At 43.8% G+C, this 21,057-nt stretch overlaps 1 protein-coding gene across 9 annotated transcripts in view; it reads left to right on the top strand.

The window, feature by feature from the left end:
* Window positions 1-21,057, top strand: part of RBFOX1 (RNA binding fox-1 homolog 1) — a 1,785,930-nt gene that overhangs the window by 567,919 nt on the left and 1,196,954 nt on the right. For 8 of the 9 annotated variants that reach the window (XM_045993979.1, XM_045993969.1, XM_045993978.1 and 5 more), the window contains one exon: window positions 10,215-10,277. The exons of the other annotated variant lie outside the window; for it this stretch is intronic. In XM_045993979.1, the coding sequence (XP_045849935.1) occupies window positions 10,215-10,277 (63 nt within the window). The remainder of the gene's footprint in view (window positions 1-10,214; window positions 10,278-21,057) is intronic. 9 annotated transcript variants of the gene reach the window in all.

The following is a 21,057-nucleotide window of genomic DNA, read 5'->3' as shown; positions in this document are numbered from 1 at the left end:
AATATAGGGAGGATTTCTAGATGTAAAGAATATAGCAATGCATCTTTGAAAAATACCCTCAGTGACTCGGGGAGAAAAAAATAGTGGTATTATCAGCAAAGATACTTCATGTATTTTATAGAAAGGTCTCTCCCGTCCTCGGGAGCACACCCTGGCACAGTGATTCTGTCGGGATCTGATGCTTACAGTTCTTATACATAAAGATAACTGCACCAAGCTTGCCTTGATAGTTTTACCATTTCCTTGAGATTACATTCTTGAGATGATGAGACCAGCTTGAATTTTCAGTGTAGTTGTGAGACCTTTCTTAGGTTGAAATGAATTCTGATAAGCTGATTATCTCTCTGAAGAAAATATGATGTCCACATTTCATAGCTTAGTTCCTATCACTTTAGTGCCGTTTTATTCTGAGAAATCTTCTCTGCCCTAAATTAAATAAGGTAATAAGGTGCTCTGGAGTCCGACACATATTAAATAGAATTTTTTTTCTAAAAACATTCAGACCTACAGGGTAGAAGATGAATTTTCTTTATGGTATATTTTCTTTCTCCATGTTGAAGTAGGCGCTGATAGCTAGTTTTTGTTTTCGTTTTTTTTCTCTAATAGAGCAATGAGTTATGAAGCTCAAAAATAAAGTGTTCTCCGTGGTGTAAATAAAGCAGTAATCTGAGCAAATATATCACCCTGTGCATTGAGGGTTTTGTTTTTGCCTTTCCTTTTGTTTTTGTTTTTGTTTTGTCTTTTTGTCCCCTCTTCACCACAGACTCGATTCTGTTGTTGTGTATTGTTGACGCATTAATCTTAGTAGTAGAAATGAAAGCTACTTTTCATTGAGAAATAGATTCAAAGTAAAAGATGATTAATGAACAAAAGCGTCATGCATTCCCAATGATGTGCTTTGTATCCCAGCTCTATAAATCTGTCTGTATCTCAGCCTCTTGCGAGCTTTCCGATTATTGTATCTATTCTCTACTTCACTCCAGTGGAACTGGTTAGTTTAGCCCCCTAGGCTTCCAGGTGTCATAAAAGAGGACAAGAAAGTCATGGGGAGGATCTTCCCTGGGGTGCCATATGCTTGATAAAGGGAGTCCAAAGGCTGGCAAGGGATGCTTACCATGCAGGGGAAGAGATTGTTACTTCACATCCTGATGTCTGGGGGGCGGGGAAGGGGGCTCCCTTTGTAAGCCTGTTGCTTGTCCCTGCACACTTTCTCTCTCAATGACAAAGAGCAGCGGAACTAGTGAGATGACTAAAGGGAATTGGTTGGGAAGGGATTATCCATTGTGTAGTAGCTTCCCCTGTGTGTGAGAGCTGATGATGGCATCATGGCCAAGCTCAGCTCCTCTTTTGTAAAAGCGTGTCAGTTCTTCTCTGCAACCAGCCTTCTCTGGGCTGTCACGAGCAGGTGCTGTTTAGTTAGAATGGGAACATTCCATTTGACAGAGAAATTGCATAATCACCATTCAGATGAGGATTCAAGTTCTAGTTTCTCTGTGGGGACTTGCAAAAATACTTCAACTCTCTGAATATCACACTTTATCTGAAAATTAGAGATAATAATGTCCGTGAGATACAACAAGAATTCAGTGGGAGGGGGCATGCAGATTGTTTATCATGGCACGTGACACAGAGTAAGCCATGGGTGGTTATTACTACTACTATTATTGTTATTTATTATTATTATTATTTTCTTGCCATATGTATTGTCTTTATCTATATTCACTTGCATACCTATTTCTCTCTCTGTCTCCAATGCATAATTAGTGAGTTCCTTTAAAATCACAAGATTCTCCATTACTTTTACTTGTGTCCCAAGACCTCACCTTGGGAGGGGGACTGCAATATGACTAAAGTCAGTGCAGCTATTAGAACACCTGCTGTAGCGGTACCCCAGAAAGCCCTCTTCCCATGTAATCTCATCTAATCATTGTAAGAATCTGCAAAGAGTAATTTTCATTTCTACTCCGCACATGAGAGAATTGAGGCCCAGAGATGTAAGAAAATTTACTCAAGGTCATACAACTAGGAAGTGCTGAAGCTGGGGTTTGTACCCCAGTGAGGATAACTCCCAAGGTCAAAGCTCTTCGTTTATGCATACACTGGTCTCTTAAAATGTTGTGCTGTCCTCCACCTGACTTGTAAGGAGCTGGACACCAGGGTCGATAGGGAAGTTGGGCTTACAGAAAGAGCTTTCAGGGCAGGCTGGTTATTGGCGCCCACCCCAGCCTTCTGAGACCCTTGGGATGCCAGAGGAAAATGTGGTTTTGTTCTAGAATTAACCATTCACTCGTCTATTCAGCAAATATTTAATGAGCACTGGTTTTGTTCTGGGTACCGTGTTAGGTATAGAGCATTCGGTGGGGAAGAAAACCGTCGGTGTTGGAGTCCTCATGAGTATTCAGTGATGGAGTTCAGCAGGAGAGGCAGATCCTAATCAAATGGTGATGCTTTGCCATGTAGTTATAACTGAGATAAATGCGAGGAGAAGGAGCCTGTCCTAGATTTGCTGCAGAGAGGGATCTGGGAGGCTCTGCTAAGGAAGCGATATTTGAGATGTGAGTTGAAACCGCGCAGGGTAGAAACCATGGGGCGGTTGGGGGGGGGGTCTCCTTTGTCTTCAGGCCCTGCTGCTGGAGCCTGGTGTGTTGTGGCTGACACTGAGCCCTCTCTGGTACTACTTCCTTTGCATTTGAAGCAGCAGAGCTTTTCCTGTTGGGTTTCTGCAGTGCTTGGTCCTCTCTTTCCATCCTGAGTTTTTTATGTGAGACGTTTTTGTGGCTTCTACATGGGTGAGATCCTCTGGTCTCCTTAATACCGAGTTTGTATCAGGCCAGCTCCAGACACTGATGGATTCGGGTAAACTCAGTTCATGTGAACTCATGAACATTTACTGAGAAGCCTCATTCCTCTTGGTGGGAAGAACTCACCAAGGGGCGTTTTTGTTTCCCACACAATGTTGTGCAACACCAATAATCAGCAAGTGATTCCTATCCATTTCTGCCGGCCTTTTATCATTCAACCTAAGAATCTGTCTGCAGAAATTAGAAATCTTTTCTCTCCCTGATTTCCTTTGCCCTGACCCCTGTACCTCTAAAGAGACATCACAGGCCACAGGGGGAAAAAAAAATCCTCCTTTTAAATGGTGAAATGTGAAATTCTCCAGGCTCACGGTAGGATTGATAAAGGAAACTATTTTGGGGAAGCTGCTTTTTGAAGTTGGTGGTCACACTTTCTCTCCTCCTGCTAGAAATGAGTCCCAGGGCCCCACCAAAAAAAAAAAAAAAAAAAAAAAAGCCAAACTGGACAATACCTCATTTTAAAAAAACGACAGGTATACATAATATGCAGTAGATGCTTAGTATTGGGTAGTGATCCTAACAGGTATGATTTTTATTATTGTTCTTTATATATTTATTTATTTAGGTCTTCATGAATCTGTATGGGAATCTCTGTAAGCCACATATATCCAGGGGTGGCAGTCTTTTCCTCTAAAGGGCCACGTAGTAAATATTGTGGGGTCTGTAACCCATAAAGTCTATCACAACTTCTAAGCTCAGTTGTTGTCACAAGAACCTGGCCATAGATAATGCATAGATGCATGAGTGTGGCTGTGTCCAGATAAAACTTTATCTGCAAGAGCAGACCACGTGTTGGATTTTGACTTACGGTCCGTAGTTTACCAGGGTCTGATCCACAAGGCAGTCTTCGTCGGCACAGTTGCCTGGGCTTGAACAGCTTGTCCAGGTGGGCCTGCTTTGGCCTCACCTGGATAACTCAGTCACCAGAACGTACACTGTAAATAACAGAAACCCACCAAAGCCAAGCTGGCCAAAAGTACACTTTGTCGGAAAGACACACTGGAATCTCGTATTTATCCTCAGTGTAGGATGTTCAGTAGGGCATCAGGAATGGCGGCATAAGAAATATAAATGCTTCTAGGGTACCTGGATGTCTCAGTTGGTTGAGCGACTGCCTTCGGCTCAGGTCATGATCCCGGACTTCCAGGATCGAGTCCCGCATCGGGCTCCCAGCTCCTTGGGGAGTCTGCTTCTCCCTCTGACCTTCTCCTCTCTCATGCCCTCTCTCACTCATTCTCTCTCAAATAAATAAATAAAATCTTTAAAAAAAATTTCTAAAAAGAAATAGAAATGCTTCCAGAACCCAGGTGACAAGCTGTGTAAACTGTCTCCCTTCCATTCTGTGTGGGCTCCTCTGCTTATCTCTGCATTGACTCTGTTCACCCAACTTTGCACAGACAGACGTGCTCTGCTGTGCTTTCTCCTTGTGCATTGTAGCTCCTCCCAGAAGGTGCCCTTGGCCCTCATTCTGCATCACTGTGCAAATGCCATGCCTACACACTGACATGATGGCACATTTTCTTCATGTCCATGTTGTAAATTCCTGAACTAAGGCCCTTAATGTTCATCTGAGGGTCAGATATCTCTGCTTCCTATCATCCGTCCAAGGGGAAAAGAGGTGAAGTGATCAAGACCAGGTCCATTCCTGGTCAGGTGTCATCCTTAGAAAAAGAGACGCGGAGTAGAGAGGCACACCAAAATATCCTCCCTTTCGTTACTCATAACACAGCGTTCTGCTCAATACTGTCTCCAAGTGACCCTTTTCATCTTAACACCCTACTTGAAGCGGCTACTCTGGGGCTGCCTATAGGGTGACCTCTCTGCTTTACAAGAAGGAATTGATGGCATTTCCCAGCTGAAAGCACCCAGAAAGTTTTAATTTTATTTAAATTAAAATAATCAGTTCTTGTGTATATTTCCTTCCACAGAGTTGTTATTGCATACTTTGACTTCAATGTCCTGTCTCATGTACTTGGTAGAGAAAATAATATAAATACATCTTGAAATTTCCCTAGAGTTCAGCTTCCCTTTTTATACCAGGTGTAGCTAAAGTTTGGAGCAGAATAAAAAGAGCCTCGTTGCCTTACACACACCGTGTTATCTCTGGCGGGTTCAAATACAATTTCTCCAAGAAGGCTGTGGTACCTTTGCTCTTTCTAGCCTTGAATCTAAAAGTCTCAGGTTTTCTTTGGAGTACACATAGCGGCATCTTTTTGACAGACAGTGCAAATTAAAAGATCCAGTGCGGCCTGGGAACCAGGGACCCAAACTTGCCCCTTGGGTTTTCATTTACAGTTAGGCACTGCAGACACAATTATTGCTGACAGGAAAGCAGAGGCTGGTGGCAGAGTGCGTGTGACAGGAGGCTCATGCCAACCCATAATTGGGAGGATTATTTTTAATCAGAACATACCCTACAGCCCAAACATTAGAAATCTCCTGTAAGGCCAAGACAGGAAATTAAACACACCAACAATAACCCTCAAAGGAGGGTGGCATGTGGGATGTAATATCGTTAGTCTTTCGAAGGTCCCTGGAGCTTCGAAGGTCCCTTGAGTAGAAGTTTGGTTCTCTAGGGAGGGAGACTAGGAAGAAGCTTCCCATGGAGAAGCAAGTCACAGCTAGCTTACCTGGGCCCCTGCTGGACAGGTGAGTATAGACAAATCAAATGCAGCGGGCAGGCTAATTGATGTTTATTGCATTTAGACAGTATGACAGGTCGAATATAAGCCTTGAAATAGCAGCTACCATTGTATTTCATCATTAAGGGAAAGGCCTCATTAGTTCCTTATTTTCGGAATTCTTACGGAGCTCTCACCATGTGTCAGGTGCTCTGCTGGCCACTGGTATTCCCGGGCTTTGCAGTCACAGTCTTCTGGATTGTTTTATCTTTTGGCAAAATTTTGCCAAGTACATTAAGACTTTTTTTTTTTTTTAACTGGAAAGACTGTTGTTGACCAAATAGGCATCATTCTGGAATATCTGGTATGAAAAATATTTATTGAGTAGTAATGCCAGGTAATTACATTGTGCAGTCCTCACACCAACCCTCCGAGGAGGGCATTATTATCCCCAATTGATAGAGAAGAAAACTAAGGCTCAGAGGAGTTGAACAGCTTGCCCAAAGCTACATAGCTTAATGAATAAGAGAATTAATTTGAACCCAATTCTCTGTCCAAAACCCATGTAATACTGTCACTCATAAATACGATAAAACCCAGCTTAGGGCTTTAAGGTGCTGAGGACTGTAAACCCATTGGAGAGGAAAGACGTAGAGACCATTGTCCGTGAGTGTGGAGTTCTAAGAGAGAGGACCAGGGAGATCTTCATTGTGCCTGATGAGGTCTCCCCGGGCACATGAAAAATAGGTACCTGGTTACTGAGCAGACAGAAAAGGAACAGAATCCTAGGCATGGGACCGGCTAGTGATATGAGAGGGCTTGGGACTTCTAATTTTCCATTTAGAAGGACTTTTGTTCTTGTTCAGCTCCGTCACTTACATTTAACAAATACAAGGGGAAGAAAAGCATATTTGGGGGATACTCAACACAGAGACTAGGCATCTGAAAGGATGGGGTAGGATGACAAAAAGATGACATGGGACAACCAACTTTCCAAGTAGCCCCTTGCTGCGTAGAATGTTCATTTATGTGTGATCACAGTGGGAGATGGTCTTTAACCCAGGGCTTTCACTAGGAAGTAAACCACGATTTGACAGTAAAATGACCTACTGGTTCTCAGTCTAGAGCTCAGGGTCCTTAGGGTCCGTAGCTGATCTAGGGACACACGAATTCTTTGCATGACCAAGTGTGGCTGATCCGGCCACCCATGTGCATTGGTCAGCAGCCTTGTGTTACATGCCTGAGCGTCACTGGATTCCCTTGGGGAGTGTCTCTATCTCCAACCTAAAGGAGCTGCAGGGTACTCCCCACTTGGGCTCGCTCTCCTCCCATTCCAGGTGTGATCAGCACTGGCTTCTCCACGCCCCATCATTGCCAGATTGCACGTAATAAGCCCATGTGGTACTGGCTGCAGTACTATATGCTTGATGCCCCTTCAGACCCCTGGGTATGGCTGGAGAGTGTGCACCCACTCACGATCACTGATGAAGACACAACTTGCTGATCTGCGTGAAGGGCTGGTGGAGAATGCCCCAGCCAGGCGATATACCATCCGTTGAGGCTAGTATCTTGCATGTGGCTCTTCTATTGGCAACTAACAGAAACCCACTCAGAGTAGCTCAAGAAATGGGGATATTTGTTACACGCCATAGTGGTGAGTCTCAGCCCCACCCAGAAACTTCCCTCCCATGGCCCCTCCAGTTTTGCCTATTCTTTTCTCTGCCGCATTCTTCTTGCTCCAGAGCCTGGCTTCTTCTCTTCTTCTCACTGAACACATGGCAGAGAATGGTGACCCCACAATTACTGAGTCCTCAGTTCTAGAAACTAGCAAAAATTCAAGACTGCCCTCTAACTTCCTGGGAGAGAATTGACCTTAGATCAGGTGAGGTTCCATCCCTATGGAACACTGCCCTAATGGAGCCAGGATCGTATACTGAATACATGATTTCTGTACCTATGCTAGGCAGAGATGGGGTATGGGGAGGGGAATAACTCAGAAAAGCTGTGTAGTCACCCAAAGCATGTCTAAAGTTAGCGACAGGGTGAGGAAGCCTCCTTTCCACCCTTCCCCCCATCCATCTCTACTTCCTTTGGCAAGTATGTGTTGAATGCCTTCATAGCCACAGCAGTGAGGTCAGAGCTGGCAATAAAATGGCAAGCAGGACAGATGCAGTCCTGGCCCTCAGGGAGCTAACGTAGCGGAGACAGATGGACGTCAGTCAGATCACTTGTAACTGACTGTTACATGACAGCTGCGATGTGTGCTATGGAGGAAGGGCTCTGGACCACGTGGTAGGGGTTTCCACAAGAAAGTCATGATGAGCGGGAGATCATAGGTGTGAAGAGCATCCCAGCCTGAAGATGCAGCATGTGCAACGTCCCTGTGGCAGGTGGCGAGGAAAGTGTGATCCAGAACTGGAAGGTCCCCAGGGCCGGTACACGAGGGGGTCCAGAAGGAGGGTGATAAGTGAGTAAAGCCGGAGCTGTGGCCAGAAGCAAAGCATGCGGGATGTCAGGTTGTCAGGATGCCAGGCTTTGTCCGGAATGGAATCAGTACAGGGTTTAATCAGTCAAATAGTACAGTCACAGTCACACTCTGTAAAGATCACTGTGCCTGGGGCACCTGGGTGGCTCAGTGGGTTAAGCCTCTGCCTTTGGCTCAGGTCGTGATCTCAGGGTCCTGGGATGGAGCCCCGCATCAGACTCTCTGCTCAGCGGGGAGCCTGCTTCCCCCTCTCTCTCTCTGCCTGCCTCTCTGCCTAGTTGTGATTTCTCTCTGTCAAATAAATAAAATATTAAAAAAAAATCGCTGTGCCTGCTCTGTGGAAGGATGAGAGGTGCAAGCCTGGAGCCAGAAGGGGATCTCCACGGCCACTGTGGTCGTTCAGGTGAGGAAACCCAAAGCAGTCGGTGGTCATCTGTGGGAGTGGAAACACTGCAGCAGCCAGCCCTGTTCACCAAGCGGGAAAGTTAAACTGCACGCTGCCTGCCCAGGGGTCAGCAACTCCAGTGTTTTGGAAGTAATTGGTTCGCTATTTCGTGTGTCCGTTCTGACGAGAGCAGAGGTTAGGGCAGCTAATGCAGAAAGCCAGCCTTCACCTCTGTCTGCCTGACTTTGTTCTGATGTCCTTTCACTTTTCATTCCCTTGCAGCCTTTGGGCTTTACGTAGTCTTGGTACGATGAACATTCCACCCAGTTCCATTGGGACCCAGGATTCTCCCTGGTCACAAACTGCTCTTTAGGTAGATTGCAAGAGTAATTGCAAACTCAGGACAATCTTAGTCTTTTTGTTTTGTGTTGTTGTAATATATACAGCTCCTCTGGAACTCCTCTATGCTAGAGAGTATCTTAGATTTTTCTCACTGTCAAACAATGTGCTATTGTTAATGACCATTTCTGTTCTCAACTTGTAATAGTGGTTCCCAGCCTTTGTTTGCATTCATTCATTCATTCATTCACTCATTCATTCATTCATTTATGAGGGAGAGAGAGAGAAGGAGAGGGAGAGGGAAAGAGAGAATCTTAAGCAGGCTCCATGCCCAGTGCAGAGCCCAATGCAAGACTTGATCTCACAATCCTGAGACCGTGACCTAAGCAGAAATCAAGAGTGGGATGCTTAACCAACTGAGTCACTGAGTCACCCAGGCACCCCCTCCCCCATTGTTTGCTTTTATAAAATTATCCACCTGAGGATTTGACTGATTCTTACTAATCAGTAAGGGCGTGTGGTTATAAAGTCATTTCAGCTGCAGGTTGAATTAAAAGCAAATCTGAGGGTGTGGCCATAAAGCTGAAATGCATGAGAGGTGAACATTTTCATCTGGGTACCAAGTATGGGAACATAAGTGAAGGCCGTCTGGCTTAGGGAGAACCTCCCTCTGGAATGAAGTTCAGTGCCCTTCTTTGGAGATGTACCACTTTGGGTCAATGAGGATTCCCTGCTTATGCTGTCCAGTGTAGTGAGTTGCTGCTAAGTGTCTGGGCACTGTGCCAGACGATGAGGCTACCAAATTGAATAAAACATTGTCCTTGTCCTCTAGGAGTTCAGTCTGAGCAGGCCAACTCTACAGTAGGTTAGAGTGTATGATTCTTGTTCAAATTTAGAGTTTATTTCATTTCACCTAATTCCATGTGGGAAAATCCACAATTATATCTCTGAAAGATTGGCTCCTCATCCTTCCTTGAAAACATCCCGTGGCATAGAGCTCACTGTGTCAGGCAAGAGTACAGGAGAGTGGTTCTCAACTCGATGTTCAATCACCCACTTCAAATCCAGACTCTGTCTCCTACATGCATATTCTGTGCAACTTACTTGAGGTGTCTGAGCCTTGGTTTCCTCTTCTGAAATAAAGAAAATCGTAACACCTTCCTATTGCAGTGTGAAAGAATTAAATGAAAATATATTAGAAGACTTGATTTAAAAAAAAGATTTTATTTATTTATTTGATGGAGAGAGAGAGCACAAGCAGGGGGAATGGCAGAGGGAAGGGGAGAAGACGACTCCCTGCTGAGCTGGGATCTCGATGCAGGCTTGATCCCAGAACCCTGGGATCATGGCCTGACTTAATCATTTTCATCACCATCATCATCACCACCACCATCATCGTTGTTCAATTCATAGTATCAAGAGCCTATTTTAGAAGTTAGCCACATGTGACTATGACAAAAAAGGTAAAGGCACAATACAAGAATACCCTCCTCCATCCTAAAGTCTTCCCCTCTCTTCTTCCCTAGGACACTGCTCAAAGAACTCATGCCAGTGGAACTTACGGCTTCCTTGATCGGACTCAGCATTCAGTAAGTGTGACCACTTTTTGAACCTTCATTACATAAATACATCTATTTCTTTGATCGTGTTTGAGATGAAAAGCTCTCTTCAGCAGGCCTGAAGTTCCCACAAACACTGGGCTGCCTGCCTGTGTCTTTCTTTTCTGCACTACTATGTTGGATTCAGAGGTGAGGGGTTTTGCTGGGCAGAACCCCCACAAGGAACACAGGGAATGTGTGTGCGTGTCAGTGGGTTAACCCTACCGCTACTTACTAGGGGTTAAAATGAAATGTGCTTTTGTTGTCCTTTTGTTCCCTAAGCTTTTCTCATTAGGAGAAACCTCGTCCCTCTCTCCCCATTGCATGACCTTGCAAAGCAGAACAGATCAGTTAGTGAGACCACATATTTCTTGAGGCATTTAAGAACAATTCATTTTGGGCCAGAATACATTACTACTGTATAAAATTTACTGCAGAAAAAGAAATTTGGTACTTTAGGATGCTGGGGTACGTTTCAGAAATTGCATTTGTTTTTCGCAAGTAAGCACTTTCCGCCGTCTGCCTTTCTCATTGTGCGCAAGAACTTGATTTTTGGTGAAGCCAGCAGTATTTTCTCCAATTTCCCCGACTCTTATTTTTTACGATAGATACACTAGCATTTGAGGTGGTGGTGTTGGTAGACAAGCACCTCTGTAAAAGTCTCGGACATCTGCTCTCCTCTGCAGTAGTTCTATGGCCAACCAACTTGCTTTATGAATCGCTCTGTAATAATTTAACAATAAATACCCAAGTTTTAAAAGGCTAACTTTAAAAGGCTAAAGGAAATATTTTTTTTTTCAAGACGTAGCTTCCCTTGTAAGGTTTTAGAATTTTTTTTAACATGTCCTACTTTTGAGATTGGTGGAATATAATTTGATGCATCAAATATCGTAAAGGGGCAGGTAGAATCTGAGGCTGGGGGATTCCAGGCCAGGAAGACGCTGATCAAAGGGAATTCTTTGCCCTCAGTGGTATGGCATGACTCCCCTTTTGGGTACAGAATTTGCATATGTGAATGGTAGAGGAGGGAGGAGACTGAAAGAAATAAAAAAGATGATGTATTCGCTGTTTGCTACATCAGAGTGACTTAGTGTAACCCTGATCCGGGAAAGCTTGTATCACACAGGAGATTAGACCCACAGCTTTTGTTCCCAATAATAAAGGAAATTTCGTGTCTAATTCCCTACATGCCACATCTATCTTTCAATGCCTTTGAAGTTCAGGCTACAAAAACTGCGAGGTTCTGTAAGTGGAAAGGAGGGGCTGTTTGGCAGGAAGTCTGTTCAAATCTATTTGGTGCAAAGTTAAATATGCATGTTACTTTATCTTTTTCTGTTTCCATCAGTATCCTTCTCTTTTCTTAGATGCCATTGCGGTGCTGGAGCAGGCAGGGTAGGGATGGAGGGAGGAAGGTGTCAAGGATGGGTTTTCAGATTATGTTGGACCCTCCTACCTTTCTCTCTACCTTCTCAACATGATACAAATCACTGCTTCTCAGAAAGGAATCCATGTTCCAACGCTGGATTGGGGCTGAAATTTCTAACCTAGGGGAGCCTCTGGTCCCCGAGATAATTAGTACAGTGTTGTAAGGAGCTCATGTTAATTTGTCTTTGGATATGGTATTTCCATATCTACGATTGTGGTCTAAAGAGGAAAAAATTATTAATTTGCTGCTCCATACCAGTGTGTAGATATCTGATAATTTAAAAAAAAAATAAAAAGGGAAGAAATGGAAAAACTTCTCACTGGGGATATTTAGAATGGATGCCCAATTTCTGTGTACCTAATAGATTTCGATGCTTTCCTTGTGATGAGAGCTGGAGCGGTGAACCTCAGTCAGTGTCTAGGACCAAGAGGAAACCTACCGGAGGCTGGCGGCAGTAGGGTCCTTGGTTGAACTTCACCTCAGAGTCATTTCCTACAACTTTAAAATTTAAGTTCCAGTGTCCGGTCTCCCATCAGATTATACTCCCCTGGCATGCTGTGGCCGGAATTATAATTTCTTAATTAATTGACCAAAAATTAATTTAATGTTTGCTTTTTCCTTTTGTCCAGTGCTCTCCAGCACAATTTTCTGTCATGCTAGGAATATTCTTTCTCTGTGCCGTCCAGTATGGTAACCACACTGAGCACTTGAAATGTGGCTGCTGCCACCAGGAACTCAGTTTACAACTTTGTTTATTTTTAGTTGATTTAAATTTAAGCATTGTCACATGGCAGCAATAATCTACCATAGGGATGGGACAGCTCTAGACTGGAGGCCCCATGAATACAGGAGCCAGTTCTGAGTTTTCCATCCTTGCATCCAGGCTGGTACTCAGCTGGTATTACCAGTGTAGACCTTGTTTGGTAAACCGCTGCTGTCCCAAGCCCCTTAAGCATCTTCCTTCCCCGCAATTCCATATGCATTTTTCCCCTACATGAACCCTTCATCCAGAACAAAAGAGTTAATGATCCTCAATGCCACAGCATATGCTCATTCTAACGGGCTGGTCTCTGTTATGCTCTGGTTATTAGACAGTATATAACCCCTGATTATATCTGCAGCCTTTACTGAAGGTAAAGGTCATGCTAGACAGCACTTGCTGGGCATAGTGACCGGTGAGCACATGGAGGTTGGGGGATGGGTAGGTAGATGGAGTGTTACGTCTGTGGGAGAAACAGAATTGACATTAGACCGTAGACCGTTCTAGACCTCCATGATGGCTGTCTTTTGTCTTCTGCTTACTGCTCTAATATTTGTTCAAAGCTATGATGTCTGCTTTGCCAAAGCCTAGATGGGCCTAGAATAACACACTCCGAATCTATCACTGAATCCCAGTGTTCGGTGCAGCAGAGGTTGCTGAACACCTGCACTTGCTTCTGGCTGTACTTTGGCTTCAAATGCCTAACACTAAAATCAGACCACACCCTGCTCACTTCCCTCTGGACACCATTCTCTCCCCGGGGAGCCCAGTCCCAAGCTTCAGACCTTCCTCCACCACCACAAGAGGAGTGAGGCCTGGGCCTGTCGAAACCCCTTCCGTATTCCCTCTGTTGACATATCACTCCAGGTACTCCTTCCTCAAATAGTGGTGAAGTCTTTCTAAGTGGTTTTAATGCCTAAAGCCACCATCCCTTGGATTCCATTCTACATGTTGGAAGACTGCTGTTCCCGAAACATGAATATCATTGAAGTTACATGTTCAGTAAGCTAGTTGCTTTCAACACTGCCTCCCTTAGAATGTCTAGAAACCTCGTCTTCTAATCAAACATGTTGATCTCTTGACTTCCAAGTGCATTTACTTCCTGACTCCAAAATTTGTTACCTGTGGTCCTAACAGCAGGAGCAACCCTTCCTTATTTTTATTCCACACTCCGGTATATATCTCTGTTAAGACTCTCCTGATGAAATGTATGCTTTAATTCCTTGATTCTGCTTGTAGGATAAAGAAAATACTAAGCCTGTTTTCTGTGTAGAAGTTTGACCCTGTGATAGTATTTTTAGAATCTGGACTCTGTGGAGCAGGCAAAGTATAAGGTGAATAGAAAGAGAAAGAGCAATGATTGTCTTGAGGGACTTGGAGTTCTCTGGAGTTAAAAGTCAGCAGATTGACTAAAAATGGGAGAGGTCAGCCATCAGATGAATACAGGAGGGAGGGGGAGCCGGAGTGGGAGCAACCTCAGAGCATTAATTTAAATGACGGCCAGGCCTAGGGTGGGTTTCATGGTCTCACGGTGTAGAGGACACTAAAATGATGGCCTCATGTGACCTTCCCATGTGCTCTGACACTTGACCACCCGCCACCCACCACCCACCACCAGGCATCCGTGTTCACACATGCCATATGTGTATCTCCTATCTCTCTCAAGCTGCTGCGTAGCAAGCTCTGTGAAATCCCTCCTGCTCTCCCTAATTTCCCTTCTAGACTGGGAATAGGAACTCTGGTGGGCTCTTTCTGATTTAATGACTATACAAGACTGTGAAGCATGAGAGAGTATAGGCAGATAAATAAAAAAAAACATTTTCTTTTGTTCCCTTATTGTTGAGCAGAGGGACAAAAAAGAGAATGAAAGTTACAAGGAAGGTGTGTATGACTGCAGCATTTCAGGACTGTGGATAACAAAGAGACAAGCCTCACGTGGCACCCCACTACCTGCCTCATTATTCCCCATCATTTCACCCAGCTTAAATCTTCCATAGCACTCCTCACGCGCTCTAATTATCGTCTTTATGTCTTATGCATTATCTGCTTCTTCCACTGGACTCGAGGGTCTCTGAAGACATAATGTGGACCTGTCTTGCTTGCTGCTCTATCCCCAATGCCACAGAAATAGCAAGTACATATAGAGATACATATACACATATATGTGTGTATGTATAAATATATATGGAGTGAATTATTGAGTTGTGTGGCTTACTTCTTTGAATGATGACAACTCGGTCTGAAACCATTCTTTTGTCATCCATAACCCCTCATAGCACTCCCTTGCCATACCTCCCAATCTAGATCAGTCTTTTATTTTATTTTATTTTTTTAAAGATTTTATTTATTCATTTGACAGAGAGAGATCACAGTAGGCAGAGAGAGAGAGAGGAGGAAGCAGGCTCTGCCGAGCAAAGAGCCCGATGCGGGACTTGATCCCAGGACCCTGAGATCATGACCCGAGCCGAAGGCAGATGCTTAACCCACTGAGCCACCCAGGAGCCCTAGATCAGACTTTGAAAAACCACGAGAGTTGGGCTCATGTCCTGGCTCTGTGAATTGACCACGTGATCCTTGACACAGTTGACCAATCTGACTTAATTGTTTTTCATTAAATAATAACAATAAAAGGAGCTGAACTAGAATAGTCTGCAACTAAGACCCCTTCGGACTTGGAATTCAGTGAATAAACAAGAACGATAGAAGCAAGGCCACAGAAGAAAAGGTTGAAGGGAAGCATCATTACCTTAGCCAGGCAGAGGGGCTGAGTTACGACCAACAGTGGCTCCTCCCCACCCCCCCAGCTGTGGGCAAAAATGAACTCATTGTCTTCTGGACAAGAAAATGAATATGCTACATCGGTCTGGGACTAGTACGGTACTGATAGGCCACTTCCTGTTTGCTCTGTTAATAACTGATACTGAGAGTTTGGTGCACACCCATGGTTGCATTACAGAATTAGAGGAAACGAAGGCCCGTTTCACCTGCAGCCTCTTCCGACTGGAGAGCCTGAGAGGGGAAATCGTTCTTTTCATCCTGATTATTCATTAGTTACCAGTCGAATGACCTAAGAAAAACAATGGCTTGGGGTTTCTGCTAAATCTTTTCATTGAAGCTAAAGATGAGATCTACTTGCTGTTTCTACTCTGCATTACAATGCAGAGTACAATGTAAGGTTGTTTATTTGAGATATTGGTGAACCTGTGGCAATGGCTGCTTAATAAGTCACAGAAACAAGGAATTTGGTTTTTCCAAATGGAAGAGGCTGCAGATTTCTTTTGAGAAAATAAACTTTCTCCTAGGGCTGACAGCTAGAGTATTTTTTTTTTAAGATTTTATTTATTTATTTGATAGAGATCAGAAGTAGGCAGAGAGAGAGAGGAGGAAACAGGCTCGCTGCTGAGAGAGAGCAGAGAGCCCGATGCGGGGCTCGATCCCGGGACCCTGGGATCATGACCTGAGCTGAAGGCAGAGGCTTTAACCCACTGAGCCACCCAGGCGCCCCCCAGAATATTAAAAACAAACAACAAAAAAAAACATGTGGCTAGTTTCTTTTGAGTTCGGGCAACTGTATCCAAAGATGAGAATTCTTGCCTCAGAAGGTGTGAACCCCAGCCCTGTGCCAGGCATACAGTTAGAGGTAAATAAATGGTAAAGATGATAAGTATTGTTATTCAGAACAATTACATAACTTCTACTCGTGGCCTGTGTGTGCATGATCACTGGTGAGGTGGATCACTCATTGGACCTCAGTCTCTCTATTTAAGAAGGATCAATTATCTTGAAAAACTGTACTGTGGTACATTCCAGCTCAGGGTGCCATGACATTGATATGTAAATCAATGTTCTTACCCCGGTACTGTTACCATTCATTCATTCACTTACAAATAGCTTTGGATAAATGATGTTGGATTTTTTTCCAGAGTGGTAGGGATGTTACAATGAAAGGGACCCTTAATTTATGGTAAAACTAAAAATAAATTATGGTAAAACTATTTGGTAAAATAGTATGTTTAGTTTTATATGTTGTATATATGTTATATATAGTTTATATGTTAGTTTAGTTTTATATGATAAAACTAAAACTAAAATAAAATTTAAAGTAAATGAAACAATCCAAATTTTCTTGGTTATCATGGACTAGCCAGTCATAGACAGGAATATATGTTGGGGTCAGACTGCAAGGATATGGTTAGATCTGTCTTAAATATGGGAGAGAGCCAAGAGTTGGCCCTGTTCCATGTAAATTCTTCTTTTCCGTATTCTCAGGTCAGGTTTTTCCTCTCACAGCTGGCTGGCCTTCCTCACTCTTCTCCAAAGTACAATGCCCTTGCAGAGTGCTTCCTCCCCCAGCAATGACCATTTACACTCCACAGGGCCAGACTCTCCCCACCAAGTCTATAAACCTGCACTCTGTGCAGAATCAATGCCCATTTACAGCTGCTAATGCATTAATAACAGAAACGTCCCTGGCCGTGACCTACCTGAGTCATTACACACTAATCATCGGAGGCAATTTCAAGCAGATTGACTAGTGATCGGTGTCCTCCTGGCATCCAGGCAGGAGGACACATGGCTGCCTTCACAGCCCCTGAGCAGATGGTCTGAGAGCGTAATCACACACTACAGCCTGTGTGGGTCTGGCTCCAGGAAGGGGAATCTCCATGTCTTGCATGCAAAGTTGTGCTCTCTCACCCAGGGCTCTGCTCCAAGGGCCTGCCTTTCATTTCAGAATAGAACCCAGGCTCTCCTCTAAAGACACTGAGGAGACAAGGTTTACCTGTGCCGGGAACGATCTAGCCTGCACCCGTGCCATGAAGCCGGTTTAATTCCCCATATTTCCATGTAATCCATCTCCAGATATGTGCTCCAAAGCCATGGTCACCATGGGCTTGTGATTTGGTGTTGTAATTTCTTCCTTTAGTTTTAGCTTGAGCTTTTTTGTCTTTTTGATCTTGCTCTGTCTGTCACTCCCTACATCATCATTTTATTCCTTTACGATGGAATATCTAGGTGCTTCTGCTCTTTTCACTAACACCATTTTTGCCAGAGTTAATCACTCAGGATCTGTAGAGTTTTCTTCCCTGGAGTAACTTCCTAAGGGTAAATACCGCTGAGAGGAATTGTACAGTCAAAGGAAACCAGTATCTTCATGACTTTGGATGGGTATCACTAAATCACCTTTTGAAATGGATTGTGCTAATTAACAGCCAGTACATTGTCTTTTGGGCTTTCTACTCTTAGCTGCCTGTGATTTAGTTACCTCGAATGAGGATTCAGATTATATGGGGTGGGAAATATAAGTCAGATAGGATCTTTACCTTCAAGAAACCCACAGAATAGAGGGAGAATCCAGATTAGAAAACAACCCACTGCTCTGTGACATGTTAAAGCTTTAAGGAAGAATGAGCTTGAGAATCCATGGATCCTGGGACAAGGCTTTATTTCTGAGACTAGTGGAATTCAAGAATCTCTCTGATGCTATTTCTTGACTAGAATTTCGAGGGTTTGGAAATCAGGGGTCTTATGGCTCTATTCCTATGTATACTTGTTATATCCATAAATTCAGGTATAAGACTACATTTGTACTCTCCGACTAGCTTTATGGGCTGTTCATTCCAATACACACAAACTTTTGTTGGCAGAAGTTCACAAAAGTTGTGCATTGCTAAGACAAATATGCTGGGAGTCTTTGGGTTGTGTGCTCAATAAACTCAATGGGTCACAGCCAATAGTTCATTGAGATTCCAATAAAGGAAGCTGCGATCTTAGTGGAAAAAGCACAAGATGTTGAGACAAACAAATGGAGATTCAAATCTTGGCTCTCTGTTTACCACTTCTGCAAACCTGGGAAAGTTACTTAACCTTTCCCAGCCCCAATTTCCTCTTCTGTAATGAGGATGATAATGGCCACCCACAGGTTTCTTATAAGGATTAAATAAATTCTCCTTTTCGCAGGGAGAGGTTTCTTTTTGGGGGAAAGCCTTTTGGGGTGGCAAATGGAACCCCGAGAACATAAGGGGCCGTGATCCACTCAGCAAAAGCTAGTAGCAAAAGTAGTGCTCTGTTTTATAGAGAAGACCTTGTAGTGCTTCTGATGTGGAAGAAGAAAGGAGAGGGAGTGAGCGGAAGGATCCAGCCAGAACTGGGTGGGTATCGGGATCCTGTGTGCAGGAATGGGGATCCTGTGTATAGGGAGGAGCCCCAGAGGAATCGGAAGCTGTTACTAAAGTCTGATTTGAATCCCTTTGGTTTGTTGTAGACTTAATCCCTCCCCTCTTCTGCCCCATCCCCATACCACCCAAAAATAAAACCAACCTCAAAAAGTGAGGTGTTTTCGGGAGTGAGTTTTAATGGAAGTTCTGTGAAGTGCTGAGTTCCGGCCCAACGCCATGCATGGGAAACTGGGTGTTGCCCTCAGCCGTTCTGAAGATGAACACCTAATGTGTTGGAAACTGCTCATGGGCCCAGCCGTGGGCTAAGCATTTTTGCATGCATTACCTCCTTTTAATCCTCACCGTGACCTAGTGAGATAGGTCTTGCTAATTACTGCTGTTTTACAGATGAGAAAACTGACCCTTGCTTGGACTGCGCAGAGCCCTATGACTTGCAAGAGGTGTAGTTGGGTTTCAGCTGTTGAGGCCATACCTTTGACCTCCACACTCACCTCTTTCTGTCTGCATGGCCCTGGGTCCCAAGTGCCAATGGGACTGTACATTTCATTAAGGAAATCGTGGCAAGGAATTTTGGCTTCATGAGGATTTGAGCATGGCAGTGTATAAAGATCTCAGCTAATGTCTAGGTTCTATTTATAACTTTACTTCTTTAAAAAGTAGATGAAGTGATGACTGGTACAAATAAAGAGAAACAATTCTCCTGCAGGGCTCTCATTCCTCTTTCTCTTCTCTCCGCAAAGAAAGAATGAGAACATCAAGTACAGGGCGCTGCAAACGTGGAAACTGAAATATTCTCTGTGGTTATCAGGGACTGTGCATCAAAAAGGACTCTGGTTAGTACAGGCAAAGTAGAGAGCCATGGAGAGTCACAACCCGGAGCTTTTCTGATGCCCAACATGCCTCTAGCTTCATGGTGGTTTGACACAACTGGGTTGCATCTGAAGTTTCATTCTGAGAAAAAAAATGAGACAAAGCAAAACAAGGATGAAGAACTAGCAAGCAAGGAACTGAATTTTGCCATTGAGATTTATATATATGTATGTGTATGTACACATATAAGTATGCATTATATATATATATATGAATTTTCATACATTGATTTTAATAAATATTTTAATAAAGAATTATGGGAATGAGGTATTAAAGGATTGCAACTGTTTCAGTCTAAAGTAAAAAGGACTTTATTATTCAGAACATGTGGTCCTACCACTGCCTGGTGGTGGCTGACAGAGGTTGCCAGCTTCTTTTCTAAAGCTGATTCTGCAAACATGTTTGAAGGACCTGCAGGTGCCATACCTGCACAGAGCTCCTGAGAAGCCTTGCACTTCTTTGCATCCCCCTGAGGAACCCTCACTGTGCTGCACTCAAAGTCACTGATGGTACGTGTCAAGCGTTCTTTTGCCCCTGTGAGAGTTTTGATGAGGGATGTGGTCAGAGGTGAGGAATCAGAGCCGGCCCAACCTTCCTGTGATCCTCTTCCTCATCTCTCTTCTGTAGGAATTGCTCTCTTACTGTATCAAGCAGGTGACTGGAGCCTTTCTTTTGTTAACTCAACAAATACCCATCAAGTACTCTTCTTTGCCAGGCGTGGTTCGAGCTGCTATGGACACAGTGAGAAACAAGACAAGTGAGTTTCCGGAACCCACGGGCTTAAATTCTCTGACAAACAATTACATAAATAATTGTATAATTATAAATTGTCATAAGTTCTGTGAGATAAACGCCAAGCATGTTATGGGAGTCTGTGCAGAGAGTATAGTAATTTAATTTGGGAGATCACAGAATTGATATTTAAGTTGACACGTTCTAGGGACAAGTCTCTGGGCTGTGGCCAGACATTTGGGGCTTTTGAGGAAGTCAAGGGAAGTGTGGTTGGAACAGTGCTGGAATGGTGTTGAAAGAGAAGACAGGGGAGAGAGATTCATCAATTTCAGATTTCAGATTTTATGGTAACTGCCATGGGCAGCCACCAAAGGATCTGGGAAAAAAAAAAGAAACATGGTTATACTTTTGTTTTGAAAAAATATTACTATGGCTACTATACTGAAGAAGGCGTGGGTGAAGGCCGAGTGGAAACAAGGGGAATAATTAAGAGCTGTATTGAAATAGTCTGGGAAGGAGGAATGGCATTGGCTTAGAATGGGGTTGTGACCATTGGAGATGGAAAAAAATTCAAGGATCCTATCTGTCTGTCTGTTCATCCACCCGTCCGTCCATCCTCCCTCTTCCCTTCCATTCCTTTCCTTCCTTCCTTCCCTCCTTCCACCTATCCATCATCATCCTCATCATCATCTACTCAACATCGCATAAAATCCAGCCATTTGCTCAATTCTTTAGTGCATCATTATCCATCACCATTGGATTCTAAGCCCTGTAGAAATCATGAAGGTTGTTTTCTTTTGGTTTGTT

Source organism: Meles meles, chromosome 21 (genome assembly GCF_922984935.1).
Source record: "Meles meles chromosome 21, mMelMel3.1 paternal haplotype, whole genome shotgun sequence".
Taxonomy (NCBI): Eukaryota; Metazoa; Chordata; class Mammalia; order Carnivora; family Mustelidae; genus Meles; species Meles meles.
Note: the sequence above shows the minus strand (reverse complement) of the source record. Positions and strands in the feature narration are given on the sequence as shown.